The sequence below is a fragment of the Lissotriton vulgaris genome, chromosome 11, assembly GCF_964263255.1.
Source record: "Lissotriton vulgaris chromosome 11, aLisVul1.2, whole genome shotgun sequence".
Taxonomy (NCBI): Eukaryota; Metazoa; Chordata; class Amphibia; order Caudata; family Salamandridae; genus Lissotriton; species Lissotriton vulgaris.
This window is the reverse complement of record NC_141699.1, coordinates 568208673-568230794: the sequence shown is the minus strand read 5'-3', so window position 1 is coordinate 568230794 and position 22122 is coordinate 568208673. Positions and strand designations below refer to the sequence as shown.

The following is a 22122-nucleotide window of genomic DNA, read 5'->3' as shown; positions in this document are numbered from 1 at the left end:
CAGTTTACTCTGGGAATGGTTGCTCTGTGTTTCTTCTCAGAATGCAGTGATCTTTTTGGGAGGTATGGGAAGATGATAGATCGAAGAATCGGTGGGGCCCTAGCCAAGAGCGATTTATGGGTGACGCACAAAGCCTTACACTGGATTCTTTCGACCACCACCAGCCAGTGCAGAGAGAGGATATGTGGCTTGGCAGATTCCCGATTATGAACCTGCATAAGAAGTCGTGCTGCGCAATTTTGAACGGTTTGCAGTATTTTATTGGTAGAGCAAAGAGAACCTAGGTAGAGCACATTGGCCTAATCAAGCCGCGAAAGATCAGGGCTTGCACCAGAAGTTTCCTAGCATTAAAGGGCAGAAAGGGTAGAATTTTCCTAATCATTTTCAGGATACCATAGCAGGTGTCTACCACCCTACGCACCTATTCCTTAAAATTCAGGTTGTTGTCCAGCCACACACCAAGACTTTTTATTTGATCTTTGGAGGGTGGCATAACACCTAGACATCTAGGCAAAAGTATGCTGGTATCAAAGTTAGTGGTCTTGCCCAAAAACATCAGCTCGTTTTGGCTGCATTCAGCTTTAGGAAGGAGCCATCCATCCACGCTGAGATCCTTTCCGAGCAGTTTGCCAAGTTGATCTTAGTATTGTCCAAAAGATTGAGGGACACAATCAGCTGAGTATCATCAGCGTACGTGATGATCCTAACCCCAAAGGGCTTGACCGCCTCGGCCAAAGTGTGCAAATAAACATTAGAAAGGATGGGGCTCAGGGAAGAGCCCTGAGGCACCCCACATCACAAAGGCATCCTTTCAGAGATGAAATTGTCCTCAAAGACCTGAAATAACCTAACTACCAGGAAGGACTCAAGCCATTTGAGTAAAATTCCTGTGACCCCACTTCCTCTGAGTCTTGTGATCAATAATTGATGAGTGACTGTGTCGAAGGCCACGCTGAGGTCGAGCAGGGAGAGTTGGAGGCATTCATTCTCTTCCAAAAATGCGGAGAGAATGGAGTTGACGTACTTTTCACTTATTTTGGCAATCTCTGGCAGTAGCGAAATCGGCCAATAGTTAGCAAAGACTTCAGGGTCGAAAGAAGGTTTCTCCAAAAGAGCTCTAACCATGGCCCGTTTCCATGAGGAAGGAACGATCCCAGAGGAGAATGAGAAATTAATGCGATCGAGAATAACTGGAGCGAGAGAGTCAAAAACCAGATTGAGAATGGTACAGAACGGGAATATCATTGCAAAAATATCGACTTACCTAAATATCGCTGCAAAAATATCTACAGGAAGAAATATCGATGACAAAAATATAGTCTGACCAGAATATCGACAGACAGGTAAGTAATATCGATAACATTAATATAGTTGTAATAAATATCGTTTACAAAAACATAGTTTACAAAAATATCGTTTTTTAAATAATTATAAGTAATGTAGTGTTTTTAATGAGTATTTGTAGTCAAAGTAGTATTTTTTGTAGTATTTTATTAGTTAATAATGTATTTTATGTTGATTTTAGTATTAATAGTTCCATAGCGGGTTGTGGGTTTATAGGGGAGTAGGGTGGGAAGTAATTTAAATATAATAAAATAATAGATTAATTAATGTTTTAAATGAATATAAATCGTATAATAAATAATAGTTAATTAATTTCAATTAGTTAATTGATTAATAATTATGTAATTAATTACGTTAATTTTTTAATTAATTTTAGGTGTGTGTACTGGAATTTTTTTGTGAAAATGTAGTGAATTAATTACATTTTAATTGATTAATTATTTAATTAATGATTAAATAAATAAAAATATATATTTGTTATTTTATAAATGACTAAATACATTTAGTAATTTTTACCCCTACGCTATCCAACGCTTTCCCTACTGTTGCACCCTCTGGAGTGGGAATAGTAATTTTTACTCCTATCTATCCAACGCTTTCCCTACTGTTGCACCCCCTGGAGTGGGAATAGTAATTTTTAGCCCTACGCTATCCAACGCTTTCCCTACTGTTGCACCCTCTGGAGTGGGAATAGTAATTTTTACCCCTACTCTATCCAACGCTTTCCCTACTGTTGCACCCCCTGGAGTGGGAATAGTAATTTTTACCCCTACGCTATCCAACGCTTTCCCTACTGTTGCACCCTCTGGAGTGGGAATAGTAATTTTTACCCCTACACTATCCAACGCTTTCCCTACTGTTGCACCCTCTGGAGTGGGAATAGTAATTTTTACCCCTACGCTATCCAACGCTTTCCCTACTGGTGCACCCTCTGGAGTTGGAATAGTAATTTTTACTCCTACGCTATCCAACGCTTTCCATACTGTTGCACCCCTTGGAGTGGGAATAGTAATTTTTACCTCTACGCTATCCAACGCTTTCCCTACTGTTGCACTCTCTGGAGTGGGAATAGTAATGTTTACCCCTATGCTATCCAACGCTTTCCCTACTGTTGCACCCTCTGGAGTGGGAATAGTAATTTTTACACATACGTTATCAAATGTTTTAACTAATAATATATTGTATATTTTAATTATATGTATGTATTATTGTTGTTATATAAAGTAATGTGTTAAATATATGTATATGTACACATTTATTAAGTTTATAATGAAAAAGTGTAGTTAATTTGTTTTAAATAGTTAAAAAATAAAAGTAATGTAATGCATTTTGTTAATAGTACTTATATTTATTTATTATTTAATGTAATTTTAATTAATTTAAAAAGTCGATATTTTTTACATCTATATTAATTACAACTATATTTTTGAGTAGATATTTATGTACTACCTGTTTAAGTATAGGGTGTCGATATTTTTGTTAACGATATTTTTACAACTATATTTATGTCAGCTATATTTTTGTAATCGATATCTTAACACCCTACCATTGAGAATGATTGGGGGTATAATATCACTTGGGGAGCCGGATTTCAGACGGTCAAAGTAGATTTTTTTTTTTTTAATTTTTGAAAACCTTTATTGTGCAAATAGTAGCATACAAATACGGGCCTACAACCAATTAGGTCGGCCACGAAACAAACTGAAAAGCACGTAGATCATTAAAGAGGTTTCACGGCAGTCACCCAGTATATTGCAAACAAGTAGTTCAATCGTAAAGGAGCTGAGTGTAACTGTCAAAAGTAGGATCAAAGAAGGTTAATTTTATAATAGAAATTATAGCAGGATCAGTTGCAGTTTAATCTTTCGAGTGCTCATAGCGGGCCACAAATCAAGCAGCAAAACATTAAGGCATCAGTAAAAACGGTTATCAGTAATAGTCTACAGCAATCAGGATATAGATGCCCATATTTTCAATCAATACCATCATAGCCCACCACGTGCACATAGACCACCAAATTATTGTTCTTATACATGACTGAGTAACCAGAACGGCAAAAGGAGTTACAGTCATTCTCTATACTGACCCAGAAGATAAGAAAAAGGGGAAACGTAAAAAAAAGGGGAGAGAAGAAGGAACGCCGTGCTGCTGTACGCGCCCCACAGCGATAGGGGCGAGCAAAGTAACTGGGGACCACGGTATTGGGGGTAGGGCATTCAAGTCAGGATAACTGTACAATCAATACCATATAAAGTAAGAATACCTCACCCCCTCCCCACAAGCAATCGCACCGTGGGAAACACGCACAGCCACGGCGTCCTAAGAAAAGGACACAAAAGAGCCGTAGAAACAAAGGAACGGTCAGAAAAAGACCCCAACCCACCCACGCCACCCTGCACCCCTGCAGAAGGCTACGGCCTACCCCCCCAGCAGCGTGCCTGTCGCCCTAAATAAGAGACCCGAAATATAGGAAAAGTTAGAGAGAGAGAAAAGGAAATAAAAGAGACAAAAAGGAGAAAGAACCAGGGGAGAGGAAAGCCAACGATCGAACAATTCGGCCCCTACCCTCCGCCATCACACACATTAATGCAGCACCAAAACGAAATCGACATAGTCTCGGGTTATCATAAATCTTCGAAGGAATCGTCCATGGTATCATGGTTGAGGGCACTCCTCATCTCCATCCACTAACCATTAGTCCTCCGGGTCCAGAACCGGCTCACCCCTGTCCTTTCCTAGCCATCGCTACCGCGCATGGTAGAGTAGTGGGCAGCAAACAAAGCAAAGTGGAGAGGCCGTATGGTCGAAGCAGGACAGACCATGGGAGCAAACCAGAGGACTCCAGCAACCAGCGGCCAAGCAAGAACTTTTTGCGGCAGTCTAGACGTTTCAGCGACGACAACGGGAACAACAAACAGTGTGTTTACAGTCTCACCTCCCAGGAAAGTGGAGTCGTCCCCGCAGGATAACACTGAGGTCTCGCCGAGGCAGTTCGAATCGGCAATCTACGTTGTTCGCCGATTAGTCAAGCAAGAACGGGCCCCGACGTGGCGCCCGCACCCGCCACAGTCAGGGCGACCCCGGGATCCGGGGCCGCTGGTGTATACTCTTGCCGATGCACAGTGACAGCACTCCTCACGGCAACAGATGGGGACAAAACAGCACACACTCGGAGTCGAGCCGCGTCCATGAGGGACGGCCGGACAGCAGTGGCGGCGGTCCTTCTCTCCAGCACACGGGCGTCGGGGGGCAGGGTCGCATGTAAAGTCTTTAAGGCGTCAAGAACATCACCAAGTGTGGGCTCCCGCTCACACGACCAGACCCCCGTACACTTCAGCGGTACAAATTCGCCACCCTGGTTCAGTCCGTGTCTCAGGGCGCAGGGCGCCATCTTGCAGATCCAGTCGCGTCCTCGTGCGCCTCAACTTCTGGAGCGGGCTCTCAAGCAAGGCCATCGTGGGAGCCCCCTCGAGCCCCCGGAGTGGCAATCTGGGTGCAGAAAGGAGAGCCACAAAAAGGGGGACCGCCAGCGCCACCGCCCCGCGGGCGCTGCACGCCGACTCCGGGCGCAAAGCTTCAAGATGGCCGGACAAGGCAACAAAGGGGGGAGCCTACTACACGGTCTTCCCCCTTCCACGGTGTGCCGCACCTCACCACGGGGCCCTCCGGCCGCTGGACCGGGCCCGATCCGTTGCCATCGGCATAACCGCACCACGGCCTCTCCCGGCCGACCTCTCCTCTCCACCAGGGGCCGCCGTCGACACCATCTCGCCGGCTGACCTCCACAGGCAAGTCCCCGGTCTCTGCGCCGCGAGGGCCTCAGATCAAGCAGGGGTGTAACTTCGGAACCGCCGCTCGCAGGAGCCCCCGGGACAGATGGTGAGTACAAGCTTTCCTTCGTCTTTCCGAGTATGTCGTCTCGGAGCAGGATGCATGTCAGGATATATGTGTTGGGCAGGAAGGCTCACGGAGCCACGCTACATTGCGGCCATCACGGTTGCGAGCTTGGCTCCTCCCCCTCAAAGTAGATTTTTAAAGATTTTGTGTCCATGAGAGGGATTGTCTCAATAAGAGGGTCTAGAAATAGGGACTGATCATCTGCCAGCGGTGTATTTACAAAAAGCTGATAGGGGGGAAAGGTAGAATAGATGTCTTCAATTTTCTCATAAAAAAAAGTGAGCCAAATTGTTACACCGTCCTAAGGTATCCTCTGAAGGCAAAGGGGTCTCAGGAGGTTTAAGGAGGGATTTCGCAATTTAAAAAATTTCACTGGCTTTGGCTTTGCCAATGCTTCTTCTGTACCTATCTGTTGCACTAATGTTGGCCACTTTTATTTTGATGCTGGGACCTGTTTTCTGTTCGACCCTGCCTGTGACTGGAAAAAAAGACAGTAGCTCCTCGTACCAAACGATTGTAAAAGAATTCATTATTTTTAAATTATTTTTATTCTTTTTCCCAGCCACAAAAATAATACATTGCACAAAAGAGAAAAGAAGAAATGCCAATAGCAAATAACAACACAAAGAGTATAAGTATCACAAAAAAATGAGGAAACGTCACTTGGGGCATAGTACAATTATCAAGAAAAGGGAAGAGACATCAAAAATACCAATACCATATTTTGGGGAAGCTGATCAAAGCAACTCAAAACAAAAAAGGTTTAGTGCAAGAAGAACAAGAAAACAAAAAATTAAATTATTAATCCCATTGAAGACTAGACCACACCCTTTTAAATGTTAACCAGGAGTGTGGGCCTCTAGCTTTGTAACAATGATGTTCTTGAATGGAACACTTGATCGGGAAGACAAGCTTACTACATTCTGAACAAATAGGGTAGAAGGTACATATTGACGCCCCAGAGAATATTCAAAATCAAAACATGGGTCTAGCTAAAACGGCCACTGACCTCGGATGAAGCACAGCCACGATCTATAGACGATGTAAAGAAGGGTTGTATGCCATACCTAAGAGGATTGGAACGTTGTCATGAAGATATTTACGAATCTTAATGAGAGGAAGTATTACCACCACCGCGAGGGCGATCTACTATTAATTTCCCTGACTGACGCCTTACAATTTGGAAAAGATATCAAAGAGAACATCATTGTTTTTAAAGTTTTGTCCTGAAGAAGGTGGAGTAGACCAACTGTGACCAACTGTGATCCACTGAAACGCTGCGTCAACAACTTGATATTTTTATGAATTGTTTTTGTTTCATTGATAATTGAAAATCATGTTCATGTACATTTTTAAGAGGGATTCAGATGCATTGATTGTGTAGGAGAATATCTCATATGTATAAAATAATGATGTTCTACCTAAACAATGCAGTGAAACTGTTATAATGGACAATATTAAAGGAATACAGTAATAAAATATTAGTGATTTGTCTATATGTAACAGGGGTTGATAACCCCTTTTCTTTCTGATAATTTTATGTAATGAATTGTGGATATTGTTTTATGGGATTTTATTGGAGAACAAAAATAGTATTTTTAATAAAAGGATAGATATATTTGCAATCAACAGATCTCTTCGCATGATTGGTAGGTCGATAGAGTATTGTTGAATATGGTGTGTATGAAAAGTTGAAAGTAATAATATAATGTTTCAAAACATTATACTTCTCAAACAACAATGGTCCCGTGCAAAATTGAATACAGGGGAAAATAAATATAGACACAGTGGACCTATATTAAGTAAGGTGATTTGTCCAGCCGGACAGGGATCGCAAATCTTTACTGTATAATTAAATAATTAAAACAATACCTTACATTCATTAGAGTGAGACACAAGCCTGTGCCCTCACGCTTACAAATTGGCAAAGTGACAGGATAGTAGAGAGACAGAGGGAAGAGTTTTTAGGCAAAGAGTGAACGATTTCTGAAAAATGAAGAGATGACAGAAATTCAATTACACCTTTATACGCATATCACATTTGGTATACATTTAGATATATGGTGTTACAACAAGTCGACGGCGTTTCGATCCCTTTTACAAAATTCATGGGATCATCATCAGGACAAAGATTATGCCTAAAGGGTATTGGACACAATTGCCTGGTAAAAAGGAAATAGTCGTCACGTGGAGCTGGGTGAGGGCAATAAGTCACGGCATCAACCACAGTGGGTCGCCGTATTGTGGGTGCCAGGGTTCGATTGATAGACGGCTGAAAGTCGCCGAGTCACTAATGATCAGGACGCGCTCCGTTTACAGCGAGGCCGAAAGGGAATGAGCCCGCAAGAGGGGTTAATTGTCAGGCACCAACACTTCAGGGCAGCCAAGAGCTTACCCGTGGGGACCCCAGTAATCCGTGTATGAGCCCGCAGTGGGGAATGGATCAAGCGCCAGCAATGAGACGCGATCCCTCGAGCCCGTTTAAAGCGAGGCCGAAAAGGAAATGAGCCCGCAAGGGGGGGGGGGGTTAATGTCGGGCACCAATACTTCAGGGCAGCCAAGAGCTTACCCGTGGGGACCACTGGCCATTGCCAGAGTGCACACACGAAGCCTCCTGTTTCTGCTCGAGGGATCGCGTCTCATTGCAGGCGCTTGATCCATTCCCCACTGCGGGCTCATACACGGATTACTGTGGTCCCCACGGGTAAGCTCTTGGCTTCCCTGAAGTATTGGTGCCCGACATTAACCCCCCCTTGCGGGCTCATCCCCTTTTCGGCCTCGCTTTAAACGGGCTCGAGGGATCGCGTCTCATTGCTGGCGCTTGATCCATTCCCCACTGAGGGCTCATACACGGATTACTGTGGTCCCCACTGGTAAGCTCTTGGCTGCCCTGAAGTGTTGGTGCCCGACAATTAGCCCCCCTTGCGGGCTCATTCCCTTTCGGCCTCTCTGTAAACGGAGCGCGTCCTGATCCTTAATGACTCGGCGACTTTCAGCCGTCCATCAATCGAACCCTGGCACCCACAATACGGCGACCCACTGTGGTTGATGCCGTGACTTATTGCCCTCACCCAGCTCCACGTGACAACTATTTCCTTTTTACCAGGCGATTGTCTCCAATACCCTTTAGGCACAATCTTTGTCCTGATGATGATCCCATGAATTTTGTAAAAGGGATTGAAACGCTGTTGACGTGTTGTAACACCATATATCTAAATGTATACCAAATGTGATATGCGTATAATGGTGTAATTGAATTTCTGTCATCTCTTAATTTTTCAGAAATCGTTCACTCTTTGCCTAAAAACTCTTCCCTCTGTCTCTCTACTATCCTGTCACTTTGCCAATTTGTAAGCGTGAGGGCACAGGCTTGTGTCTCACTCTAATGAATGTAAGGTATTGTTTTGATTATTTAATTATACAGTAAAGATTTGTGATCCCTGTCCGGCTGGACAAATCACCTTACTTAATATAGGTCCACTGTGTCTATATTTATTTTCCCCTGTATTCAATTTTGCACTGGACCATTGTTGTTTGAGAAATATGTTCCCTGAGGTCCTGTGCTGACTCATTTGGGCGCCCTTTTTGGTTTTGCTATCAAAACATTATACGACAAGCAGGGTGCATGAGAGGGGCCTAAGGGGCAGTGGAAAGGGAGAGGAATGCGGATTAGTAGAAGTATAAAGAGAGAAAACACAATATTTTGTAAAATAGCCAATATTTTAAGAACGTTCAAAACAGAGAGGGAGAGTGTGTGTGTGTGTGTGTGTTTGTCCCTGTGTATGTAAACACCTCTGGTGAATTCCGACTGACATTTCGAAGTACTTGACTGAAAGCACCTATATCCAACTATTTATCAGAAAATGCATTTATTAGGGGGGGTGTAACACCACAAACAAGCCCCTGAATCTACACCGGTTAATCATACTTTCTTACTATACCGCACGAAACACATACTCAGAGAATTTCTATACTGGCCGCCAGACATTGTGCCAGCTGCCGGAAGAAAGATACACACTGACAGCATGGTGCCTGCAGGGTCGGTTGGCTTAAATCCCAATCAGTCGGTGTCTGATGCGCTAGTCTGTTGGGTCAGTGTGTAGATCGGGTTTATTCTTTTTTGCTGTTTGTGGGCTGTTTTATGGGCTGCTGAGCGGTTTGCACTTTTGATTTCCAGGATATAAACATAAGCGTTGCCTTGCCTAAGTTCAAATCCATACACTCTTCCATACCTTGCTATGCACTTACAACTTGTCTTTACGAGTTCAAAACTACTCCAGTTTACAAACATGGACCACTTTTTGTTGACTATCTTATTTACTAAGGGAGGCCATTTATATTTTGGTCCCCAGACCTATTTCCTGTCGCAGTCCGACCCCGGGTGCCTGCCACAGTCGACAGAAGCAAAAATATCTCACACTGCGCTGCCTTCTAGCCTCTAACCTCGTATGGACGAGTGTGTGTATGTAATATATGCACTGAAATGGTACATCTCGCCCACCAGAAGAAGAAACTGCCAGCAAGGGATGAGGGGGAGGAGGGATAAAAGAGTTAGATGTGTGGAGGGGGCTGCATGCATCCCCGAGCCCAGAGGAGGAGACGAGGTGTCAGCCTTTGAAAGCCGGCACACTCCGTTCCGCCGCCGCTCTGAGGGAGGATGTGTCCTGCACGCGCGCGAGGGCGGCGGGGAGCAGGCGCCTTTGTCAGCTCCGGGGAACGAGCCGCACCAGCCGCGGATCCGGCGACAGCCAACAATGAGGCGGGTAATTAATGCAATCAGCGGAAGGCGCCATTGTGCGGGAGAAGCACTTAGTGAAGGGAGGGGGTGCGGAGGGGTGAGGAGGGTGGGGGCAGTCAGAACAGCAGAGAGGCAGCGATGTGTTAGGACCGGAGCGTGGAGGGACGGAGCGTCCGACTGAGGTACCACTAAGAGCTGTGTGGGTCTCAGTAGTGAAATAGACAGTTTTAGAGGTTTGAGGTGTATTGGCAGAGGGCTGCGCGGGCCCTTATAATAGAAGAGCAGGGCAGGGCTGAACATGATTGCAGAGTTGTGTAGGTGTCGTTTCTTAAATAGCAGGGGCGTCTCAGTACATTACTGAGGAGACATGGTAAAAGTGCGTCTTGTTTGTTTCTGCAGGTCAGGTCTGAGGTGCACTTTCGGAGCTTCAGCTTTGAGTGTGTCCTAGCTATCGAATAGCATAATAGGGTTAAGGTCCACTGGCTAAACCTGCAAACGAGGCTGCATTGCACACTTACAGCTCTTGTATCTGGAGGTCGTAGCGCTACGGCTCGGGTTTGTGAGAGCTCCACTGCCCCCAGTTATGGCCTTCTTTAACTTTCGGCTGCAAGCGAGGGAAGGAGGAGGATGTATTTGTTTATGTGTCCCATTACGGCCCATGCTATGCACCCTTGCTGCGCCACTGCCCTATTGGTGTGCATTGGCATAGCTGTGCGTGCGTCTTGGTGCTGTTATAAGGAGATGGTAAGAGACAGGTTTGAGGTGCAGGGTCACAGAGCTCCGAGTGAAGCCACCTGTGAGAGTTATTGCACGTCGGACCCCTGGCGTGCAACACTGAGATGCACTGTCAGCGTCATTTGCACATTCTAGCAAAGAAAGAGCAGGGTGTGTCGTGGACCTTGCTTGAGATACATTAGCAGGGCTGTTCATCCATGTCCCAGTGATGGATGAGCAGGTGCCCTGCAGACCAATATCGAGATGCACTGGGGGGGGGCGTATGCGTGCTCAGCAATGAAAGAACGGGGTGCGCCCCAGACGAGGGAAGGGGTGAACTGACTTAGTAGTTCGGGCGATCTAGCAATAAAAGAATGGGGTGTGCCTCAGAGGCAGGATGATGTGGACTGACGCAGCTGTTTCGGCGGACTAGCGGTGAAAGAGCGGTCGGCACACCGGATAATGGTTGAGGTGCAGTTGCAGAGCTGTGTGCACACTTCACTAATGATAGATCAATATGCTCCACGGAACTTGATAGAGCTGCGCTAGCAGAGCTGCGATTTTGGAGTATATGAATGCGCTACAGTCGGGATTGAGGTGCACCGGCAGAGCTATGTGTGCACTGAATGAACCTGTAGATTCCACTCTGACGTATCTCCTTGCGCGCGCCAAGACCAAGGTCTAACAGGCGGTTAGTTCCAGACAGTCCTCTTGATGAACAGACCACACGTCGAAAGAATATATTTGTTATATATATATTTTGCTCTGACGCAGTTATTATCAGCCTTTGAAGCACGAATGTGAAAACTCAGTGAGCGAATTGAAATAATGAAGAAAATCAAGATTGACGCTGCACGTCTTCGAGAACATATGTTTCCAAGGAAAACGACTTAAATAGAATTAGTGAGGACCGTGCCAGGGGCGTAACAATAACCCTCGCAGATCCCGCCGGGGGGAGTGGGGGTGGAACTCCAGGGGGGCTCTGGCACTGAGTACCGGTGGCGGCGGGCATCAGGCCTAAGGGCTCCTCTTCGTTTGCAAAGGGGGGAGGGGGGTCATAGTTTTCGTTACGCCGCTGGACCGTGCTACGTGAATTGTACCTCTTCGGCCTATAGCTTTAGCCTGTATGACCTGTGCAATGACTGTATGGTCTGAGTCCTGGGCCTGTGTGGTCTGTAGCGCCTGAGAAATGACGCGTATGTTTACAGTCTTAGGAAGTGGTATCTGTGTATACTGTGGGAGTTTAACTCCTGTCTTTGGCTATACCTGTTGCAAGTAAGTATTCTGTGCCTATAGATATTAAAAGGAGGGCTAGCTCTGCTGTCTACATGCTTTAGCTGTAAAATGAGCATAGCCTAGGCGGTGACTCTGCTATTTATGCTTTTAGCCTATAAGAGTTGTGTAACACGAGAGAGAGCGTCACCCCCTCCCTCACCTTTATGATGTGAATAAGCTCGGGGGATAGCTCTGTTGTCTATTCCCCGAGACTTTAAGACATGTATAACTTGAGGGGATAGATCTGATGTTCATGGTCAAAGCTTACAAGATCCTACACTGTAAGATCTGAGCCTATAATCAGTTAAGATGTCTAATGTCTCATAGATCACCCACTGTTTTGCTCTTCCTGCGCAACTGGCAAGTGTATTAATAACTCCAGCTATAAGTGGCTTACTAATATAAATAAAATAAATATGTTTTTAGGGAATTCTACCCTGTCCACTTCCCTCCTCACCCCTCGCCTGAGGTCTTCTCTTTTTAGTCATTGTTGGTTCAGCTTTATAAATGCAACTTTCGCCATTGATATGCCACATTATATTGACAAAATCAGTTCCATATGAGGCTTGCACATATGTGTAGGGCATGCATGATCCCCATGGTCAACAACCTTACAATCATGGTATAACTTAAAATCCAAGGAAAGGTTGTCCAATGAAGTGGTTATTTATCCTGTTTTATAAATTCAAACTTTAAGATCTTCAAACATTAAATTAGTCAATTACATAGGACCATATTCAATTGCATTGCAGTGTATAGCTGTAGATTTTGTCTTACATTTTGTGTACAGCATCGTTTTCAAATTAAAAGATTGGTCTGTTATCTGGGTTATATTTCGATTTAGTAGGCAATCTCCTTTATTGTGATGCCTGTGTCAAGTTTCTGAGAATGTGTACATTGACCTTGGTGACTTAGACAATTCCACTAAAGTTGACCTGCAAGAGGCCCTCTTCTTCATCAGTCCAAGTCACCATAACATCTTCAATGTAAGAAGGGTATAGACCAGGGTTTACAATAATGGACATATGAAGGGCTTCAGGTAGTAAGCGCTTAGATGGAGTCTTGCTGTGAAAGGGGGTTGGGTGGACTAGAGTCATTGGATAATGAGCGTTTCTTTGTACTGCAGGGATACTATTGTACAGTGAAGGAGTATTGTACAAATGTGTTGAATGAGGTTACTGTCTTAGCTAAACTGTTGACACAATGCAGAAGTCCTTCTGTCATGTAAAGCGCTCTGATATCCTTCGAGATCAAGTTTGCGCTATATAAATCTTTATAAATAAATGTCAATATAGAAGGCGGCATGCCAAAAACTTTTGCGGGCGCTGATTGGTTGAGTGAGAAGGCATGCAAGTATTCATCATGAAAGAAGTTTAGCCCCCTGCGCCATATTTTTCAAATGGTGTCTCCTGTTTTCATTTGTCAGACTGATAGAAACCATAGGACCCGGACTCCCCAGCAGTGTCCCCGCCTCCCCCTATCTGACCTGCAAGCCCACATTGCAATCACCAAGAGATTTAAGTGGGTATAAAAACGGCCATGTTTAACCCCTTCAGCGCGGTGCGAATTTTCGCGCTGTGCTGAACGTTCCATTGGGCTTATGGAACCATGACGGAACGGTTCCGTCATAAGCACAGGCCAACCGACGCTCATGACGGAGCCGTTCCGTCATGAGCACCGAAGGGGTTAATCACAAACAATTCATAAACATGACGAGCAAATAACATGCATAACTGATATTTAAAAAACACACTTTTAATATTTACTTTTATAATTGATATTATTATCATGCCCCCAGCACCAAGGGGCCCTCTGGCTCGCATCTCGCATCTGAGCATCCCCACGCCAGGTGCCGCGCACCTGCCCCTTAGAGTGGTGGGCCCCAACCTCTGATCCTTGTCCGCCATTACCAGGGCCCACCTCTCGACCACCAGGCTGCCCAGGAACCCAGGAGGCTCGAAATCTGTCGCCCTAGCCTCCCCAGCCGGTGGTCACTTTTTCCCAGCGGAGAGCTTACCGTCTCCCCCTCAGTGCTGGCCTAGGGAGTACGCAAGGCGGACTCCCGTCCATTGTGTTAGTCACTGTCACTGACCGCAGGTCTCTTTACCGCAACACGCCCCTCAAACCACTAAGCAAAGGGACGGGTGGGTGGGAGTTCAAAAGCAGGACTTGTAGCAAGGGGAGTTAAGAGCGCCGGTGCAAGGTCTGGTGACTGGAGTGGTAGCAGGAACAGAGACCGAGGCCACGGGGATTTGACCCTAAATAGGCCAAAGATCTCCGCCCTCTACCATTCCGGATGTTCGTAACCCGGTGACCAGGAAGTGAAAGGCGGCCACTCGCCCATTGGGCAAGCCGGCCGTCCAACCACGAGACCGGGGGCAGGGCCCGGGGGGCCGGGTCCTAAGAGCGCGCGTCATTGAATTTCGCGCTTGGCAAATTCTGTTTTTATGAGATTCAAAGCCACTTGCCTTGCTGTGCTAACCAGACATGCATTTAAACATTCTCAGCTATCCCTCAAGTACATTTCCGAAGGTTTATTACATGCAAATCATTGCCTGTTGTGAATATAATCAAGCACTGGATAACGAAGACGTGAAAGCCCAGAAAAGTGGCATTTTTTAAAATAAACTTTGTTGCAAAATGACAAAACATATTCAAACCCCTAAAAGAATCGGTACAAGAAATAATAAGTGACAGACTGTACAGTAAACACCAAATATATGTTTAGTGAAGTTCATAAAAACTTAAAAACTGGAAAAGATAATATCCGTTTAGTGCTGTGTGAAGCTATGTTTGACAGATCTATCCATGTAAAATAAACAACATATTTGTAGTCCTGAATTTTCTGTAAATCTGTGCCTATGGAAAAATGAGGCTTGGAATGTCACTTCCACAACCCTTATGATGTTAGCAGAGCTCTAAAGATCTGGGCATTAAACTTTAAAAAGAAATCCCAGTATGGACAACCCAGTGGATTAATCAGCTAAGTGGACTATTATCATAAGAAATAATATAAAGGGACATGCAGACCTACTCAAAGCTGCCTGCTTGCTGTACGTTATGAGGTGTGAGCCTTCTACCACATCCATCACACTGTTAAATGCTGCATCTCATAACATAACTGCACCTCAGTGGTATTCACCCACATCATGAAACATGTCGCACATAAGATCAACTAAAAAGGGCAACGCACTTCCAGTGACACGCCCAACACTGTGTAGTGTGCTGCTGATGTAGACAAGCACTTCAGCGCCCCACACAGGGTTAGTAAGCTCTATATACATATTGCAATACAATAAGAGTACATGCGTGAGTGGCTCATCCAGTCCTGGTCTTTTCTTTGTATTCTGGGAATTGTAGTCCTGTGTCTCTTAACTATAAAACCACAGCTGCAAGCCCCAGGATAAAAAGAAAACAAAACTCACCAGAACAGCAACTCACAAATGGATATAGGAAAGTGAGAGTTCTTTGCTAGTCAAATCACTGCAGAGAAGAAGGGAAAGGAAAGTGAAACAGGAGGGGCTGGAGGAAAATATATGTTGTATTCTGTTGAGTGAAAAGTTGTCTTACGTTTGGGCACTGACTGAATTGCTACTGTAATGAAGTAGGTACACTGGTATCAGGTTGATTGAAGGGAGTTTATTCAGGAAATAGCAGTAAGTAGGTTATAATATACGTCCTATCCACACTGGGCTGACAGCAACTGACAAAAGGAATAGAGTGTACACTCAAGGGAACCAACACTCTAGAACAAAGAACTTGATGACACGCAGGTCATCCTTGAGGAGGAAGAATGTGGTGATGCATTATAAAGATGAGATCATTACACATCTTCCCTCTTTCAAAAGGAGAGCAGGAAAGAGCTAGAGGCGAAGAAGGAGAGAGAGGTGGAAGGGAAGAGGTGGAAAAGAAAGAATAAAACTACTATGAGAACCTAAACAGTGATGCATTATAAAGATAAGATCATTACAGCTACCTTGCTCTTAGCAGCCAGTGTGTCAAGGGCTGTAGCACAAGGAAGTAAATATAACCCCCCACCCACCACTTTTGTTTTAACTGTGAAATGCATCAATAATCAGGGTTCAGTGAGCCCCGCAGGCCTATGAACCCCGGTACCACTGTACCTGCTGCACCAATGAAAGGTACGCATCTAGGTCTCACCTGCTTTGTGTGTCTTATCTCTGGTTCTCTCATCTGCTAGTGGCGGTTTTCTCACTCACGCCTTTCTGCTGTTGTGATTTTTCCTCAGGCCCGCAGCTCCTGAAGACAGATTGGCGTCTGCTATGAGAACATCGCAATCTGCTACAGGCCGCCTCAGCGCCCCCCTCGCGCTCCGTGACCGGGCCATCCGCCGCCACCTACATGCCAGCAGCAGCGCCGCGAAGCCATGGGGAGCGTCAGTAGCCTCATCTCGAGCCACAACTTCAACAGCCGCAACTGCCGCGGCTCCCAGTACAAGCTGAGGAAGTCGTCGCACCTCAAGAAGCTCAACCGCTACTCGGACGGCCTGCTGCGCTTCGGCTTCTCGCAGGAGTCCAGCCACGGCAAGTCCAGCTCCAAGATGGGAAAGAGCGAAGACTTCTTCTACATCAAGGTCAGCCAGAAGTCCAGCAGCCCCCAGCGGACCGAGTACGCCTCGCTCGCGGGCGCCGAGCGCGAGCTGGGCAGCCAGAGCGCCATCAACAACGAGTACGTCAACCCCAGCAAGGTCAAGCAGTTCCCCACCCACCTGGACCTGGTAAGCAGACGCTCTATACTGGTATAACAAAAAATACAAACACCAAACAAAACAGAGGGGTCAATGCCAGAGACGTTTAAAGGCATGGGCAAAGTAATCCCTTGATCTTTTTCTCTATCTCACCCTTAACTACGTATTTATCTCAACCAGGCTCCCTTTCTCTCCCTACCTCTAACTCTCACTCTTTTTCTCTCTATGCAGTGTCATTCTAAGGATTTTTTGGAACCTGGGTAAAAGTAAAACATATTTCAGCTGTTTTTATGCGACCCCATTCCTGAAGGCTTAAGCACAAGTCAATGTCGTTGGCGTTATGTGGGCGTGAATTAGCAAAATAAAATGAGTGACAAAAGTCCAAGTTGTTCTGAACGGAGACGCGGATGAGGGGAGGGGGTGTGGGGGCATGGGGGAAGCAACGAATATCTTGCCTTGAGCCCCAAAAACCCTTAAGATAACACTGAGTGATGCCAAGTAGGCTGCTTATCCCGATGTCCGCAAAAAAAACTTCAAAAGCAGGACTTACTGTCCCAATATTTCCAGGCATGTATGCAACTGCAAACATTTCGCAGACATTTTCCAAGAAAATTGGCCACTTGTGGGAAGTTCATGCAGCAGCTCTGCTCCTATCATGTTATTCCCAATTCCAGAATTAAGAACTCTTCGTAAGAACTCCTCGTTACCCCACAAGAATACTGCAGATTATCCGTAATAACCTATGCAGTATTACCGCACCTTATCCCAGGGTTCCTTGTAATCAGCTCCCTTGACTAGAACTAGCGTATTCTAAGGACTCCATTGCTAGTAGTCTAGTAACTCAGTTTTTTGTCTGAAATCTCCTGTTTTTGACTGAAATGAGATCACATGTGGCCTGGTCTTTCTGGTCCCAAACCCACCTGCTGAAATCATGTTATTCCTGATTCTAGATGTCACAGCTCGTAATAGCCCAGTAACAGCATGGCAATATCACCTTGTATCAATGATACTACATGCAGTATTAGCGTGCCTTATTAATGGCCCCCTTCTAATGCAACACTAAGTATAATACTACAAAGATTCTCCATTTGACACAATGGACCTACTTTTGGTCATTACTTCACACTAAAATCAACATATATTTTGAATGAGTACAAAACAGATGATCAGGACTTGATGTCCCGCAGCTGTGTGCCTGGTGTTGATCCTAATACCACCTAGAGGTGGGCAAGTCACTGAGGGCTCGAGCCTGAGGCCCTTCTCTGCCCCTCAAGCCAAAAACGAGCCAAGTTGTAAGTGCAAACAGTTCAACCACACGCCATCGAATGTTTTCAGTGATCATGCTCAGTCAATACGGTGGCCACTTCCAGGTGCTTCCCTTCTGAGCGTCTGCCCTGGACTTAACCAGCAGCAGGTGGGACTGGAGCCTAGAGAGAACTTTTCTAAACAAATGGATTTTGACTTGTGAGTGATATATACCAAAATTATGTGTCAACAATAATATCTCAATTATTATTGGATATTTGCTTCATTTTTGTTCACACATATTCTCCTTTAGGATTTATATCAACCGCTTCTAGAATATAGAATCAGATTTTTAAATCACTGATATTTTAGGGTATACATTCTATAAGTCTGCAATACGTGAACACACTGTCCTCATAAAAACTCGTAATATACAAAGACTGTCAACATACATTTTTTTAGTTGGGTCCGTCTTCTGGTCGTCCACTGATAGAATCAATTCACCATTCGCCTAATGTCCATATATTAGGCTTATGATGTGTATGTCTTTTAAACTTTTCCATTCAGTTAGAGAGAGCTTGGGCAGGAAAAGACAGGGGAAAGGAAGAGATGTAAGACAGAGGAAGATGGAAAGAGTTTAGGAAGAGACTGGGCATAGAGGGATATAAATAACAGCCTGGTGAGGGACAAGGGTGGGAGAAGGAGGGGAATTTGGCGTGGTATTATGAAATGGGAGAGAGAAGAGAACGCAGGGAAGGCAAGAAATACCATGAAAAAGTGATGAGACCATGACAAGCTGGTGTGAAAGGCAGGTTGTTGCGGGGCAAGGTCAGCGTATGTCACACCTTGATTGCCTGCACAACCGACTTATGGAGAGCGCCAACCTGTCACAACAAGCCTATATCAAACTTGGGCTAGTCTGCCCTTGACTCTCCTCCTGTGCACCCCTTCCAGACCCATTTCCTCACCCACCCACCCCTCCCCCCCGCCAGTTACAGTGTGAACATTTTTGCTGGCTCAGCTTGGAATTTGGCTTTTAGAGCCTAGCAATGGCCTAGCTCAGTCCTGGCTCAGCTCTTCCTATACATTGTCTGGCTTGCCCACCTCTACTTCCGCCTTAGCAACAGGCGCTTATCGTCCTTGGAAACAGTCTCTATGCCTCTAATAGCACAGTTATGTTAGGAGGCTTTTTTTATCCTGTTCTGGTTTTTGATTCATTGTGAACACACACAGGCATTCAGTAACTGCTTGTGTGTTTAAAAATGCACTAAATCCGAGCTAGAGCAAGAACAAGGGATTAAAACAGCTTTTCCCCGCACCCATCCTCCTCCTTTTTGTGTCACCGGTGGGTGGGGGAGGGCTGGGAGGGAATAACTCGCACACTGACCACAATGCACAAGCATCATACGAATATCCCCATTCCCACCTCTGCTCTAAGCTGCACCATAGGGGCAAGTATGAGAGCATCAACGTATGCCATTCTAAATCTTCTGCACTGCAGTCACAGAGATGTGGCTGTACAACACCCTTGTTGGCATACTGCAGTCTAGTAACGTATGTCTAATCCTAGGCTGCTAAATGCCACAAATAATACTAGAAAAGTAGCAAGTTTACATTTAGTGCTACAATGTGTCACAAAAAACACTCGAGGCTGATTACCAGTGCCCGGGATGGTTAGCCATAATTTACCAGACCTGATAAAATGCAACACTTCAGGGTTCACAATTTATTGTGTGCTTTGAATTGCACCTGGCCTGATTTTTTTGTTGAGGAATAACATGCAGATTTGGGCGATTACCACACTAAAATCGAAATGTCCTGGTAAATCAGTGGATTGGCTACACTGTCCTTATAATGCTTGCTTTTTCAGGCTCTAAGTTTTTTCTTTTGCTTATGTGTTTTCTAGCCGTCTTCCTCGTGTGTTTCTCTTTCCCTATAAGTGCTGCTCTCTCTCATCAATGTGCTTCAACCCTCACCAACCCCCTATGTTATGTACTCACCCGACCGTTTTGCATATCCACCTGTTTTACCCTGTGTTACTTTCGAACCCCATCAGTGTTACTTCCCTTTACAGGCTTTCCCCCCATTTTATTTTTATTTTTACTTTTCTTTTAATTTGCCAATTTGAGTCGGATCAGCAAACAAAAAGAAGAAAAAAGGGTTGTCATTTTGTATGCGCATGCATGTGTGGTGCACGTGCTTACAAAATGATGCAATAGGCCTTTTTTGTTATTTACGCATGCTGCACAGCATAAGGGTGGTGTACAGCACAGCTAAAAGGTTTTAGCAAAGCCAATGGGTCCCAAAGGAGAGACCTATCTGCCTTTTCCAATGCTCGTTATTCTTGTGTCTAATAGGAGATGAGCATATATTATGCTCACTATGAATATCAGTGCAAACGGGGTAATTAGGCACACACAACGGATACAAATACTGTTTGCGCATCTAATTACGAATTTCTAGGCCCATTCTGTAAATTGGATGTAAAAACTGGGGAGCACCCGGTGTAATTGAAATATGACAGTTGAGGTTAAACATCAGGATAAATAATACTTTTTGCGAAGCTAGGACCTACTCACAGGTGGTTGAACTTCTGCTATATATATCTGAAATGAAATTACTAATAACTAGATGCATCTTTAATTTTTGTAAAAAATGGATGTCTCCTTCATTTTCGGAAAAACAACAATGGTAATGTTTAGTACAGTCCATGAAAGTCTAAGGCAGAAAAGTGTTCAGGATCTTTTTGCGTGAGATGACCCTAAATGCCAGTCAGGATCCAAGTAGACTTGGGTAGCCTTGAGATGCTGCTGAACCCATGGGTAAAAGTTACCTTAGGAGTTAAAATAAGTCTGGAGCAAAAATCTCTCAAGCAGGAGCTGGTTGCAGGAGAGGGTTGGGTGGGCGTCTCTGCACTGGGTCTTCTAGTGAAGAAGAGTTATGACCATGAAAATACTTCATAAAGGGAGAAGATTCCTCATTGGGCCCGTTTGAGGTGGTAGTGAGGTGGCCTCAACAACAATGCCTGTCACATTTGTTGTGGAATTTCCAGATCCCAAGACTCTTCAGTTGCAGCTCTCTGAAGTGTTCCTGGCCATTATTCCATAGCATCATAGCCATGTAGCTGGAACAACACGTGATGGAGTTTTGGGTACTTGAAAGGGCTCTGGTTTGGAAGAGTCTGTGATGGTTATTACGACTTGCCTTTTTCTGACAGCATCTTTCAGGCCATTCAGAGGAAACTGGAAACTCTCTAAAAAAAATATGGTGAATCTTTTTCTTGCAAATGGTATCTGTGGATGTTGAGCCAAGCAAATGTTAATACTTGGAAAATCTTGGAGCCTTGCCATCAAATACGTCCTCAACTCAAGCCTTCTAGTGTTTTTTTTATTCAGCATTGTGGAATGTGTCTGCTTCCCTTTGTGGATCTACTTTGTCAGTCTCACCAGCAGAAGATGTATGTAATTCCCATAATAATAAATGTATTTAATATAGCTCACCATACCACACTTTGGATATTATTAACACCTGCTTTGAAACATTCAAATTATTGATACTCACATTTCTGAACTCATTAGGATAGAAGGATGTGGTCACCTTGCTGGAATTCAAATGTGACCAGCTGATTGCAGCTGATGTCAACGGCTAGCGTTAACTCTCTGAGCAATTTTGACATTGAAAGGAGTCTTCTCCTATAAAGAACTGATAAAGACAAATGGCACACTGTGTTACATGGTACTATTTACCTAGCACCTTACTGCAAGGTATACTCAATCTTTGATGAAAGTCATTGTCTTACTCTGACATCTGCTTAAGTGAAGGGGACTGTCTGCCATGGCCCAATGTTCTTCAATCAAAAACGCAGGTAGGCAGAGCGCATCCAAGATTTTACAATGTTGAATGGACCTAGCACTGTATATCAAAATCTGACTACCAAATTTGATAATGTTTTAAGTCTTCCAATTGATCAGTGGCGTCTTTCTGGAATACCTGCGCTGCCCTACCTACCTTTTTCAGAAATGGGTGCATTTCCAAATCTCAGTCCAATGGTCGCAGGCTTCATTTGGCCTCCTACCGTAGTGATTTTTTGTTCTGGCAAAGTAACAAGAGGATGGGGCCTGGATCTTGAGCTCAGAGACAAGGACTGCTTATGTGACAGAACTGGGTCTTATGTGCCAGGGCTGAGCGCTGCTAATTATGG

At 44.8% G+C, this 22122-nt stretch overlaps 1 protein-coding gene across 2 annotated transcripts in view; it reads left to right on the top strand.

Moving 5' to 3' along the window:
* The window catches only part of LZTS1 (leucine zipper tumor suppressor 1), a 353433-nt gene that overhangs the window by 254742 nt on the left and 76569 nt on the right, over positions 1–22122 (top strand). Inside the window, exons 1-2 of one of the 2 annotated variants that reach the window (XM_086944795.1) lie at positions 9885–10004; positions 16218–16706. In XM_086944795.1, the coding sequence (XP_086800921.1) occupies positions 16356–16706 (351 nt within the window). In that variant the 5' untranslated portion in view covers positions 9885–10004; positions 16218–16355. Of the gene's footprint in view, positions 1–9884; positions 10005–16217; positions 16707–22122 lie in introns of those variants that run through there. The other variant, XM_086944794.1, reaches the window with a different exon arrangement.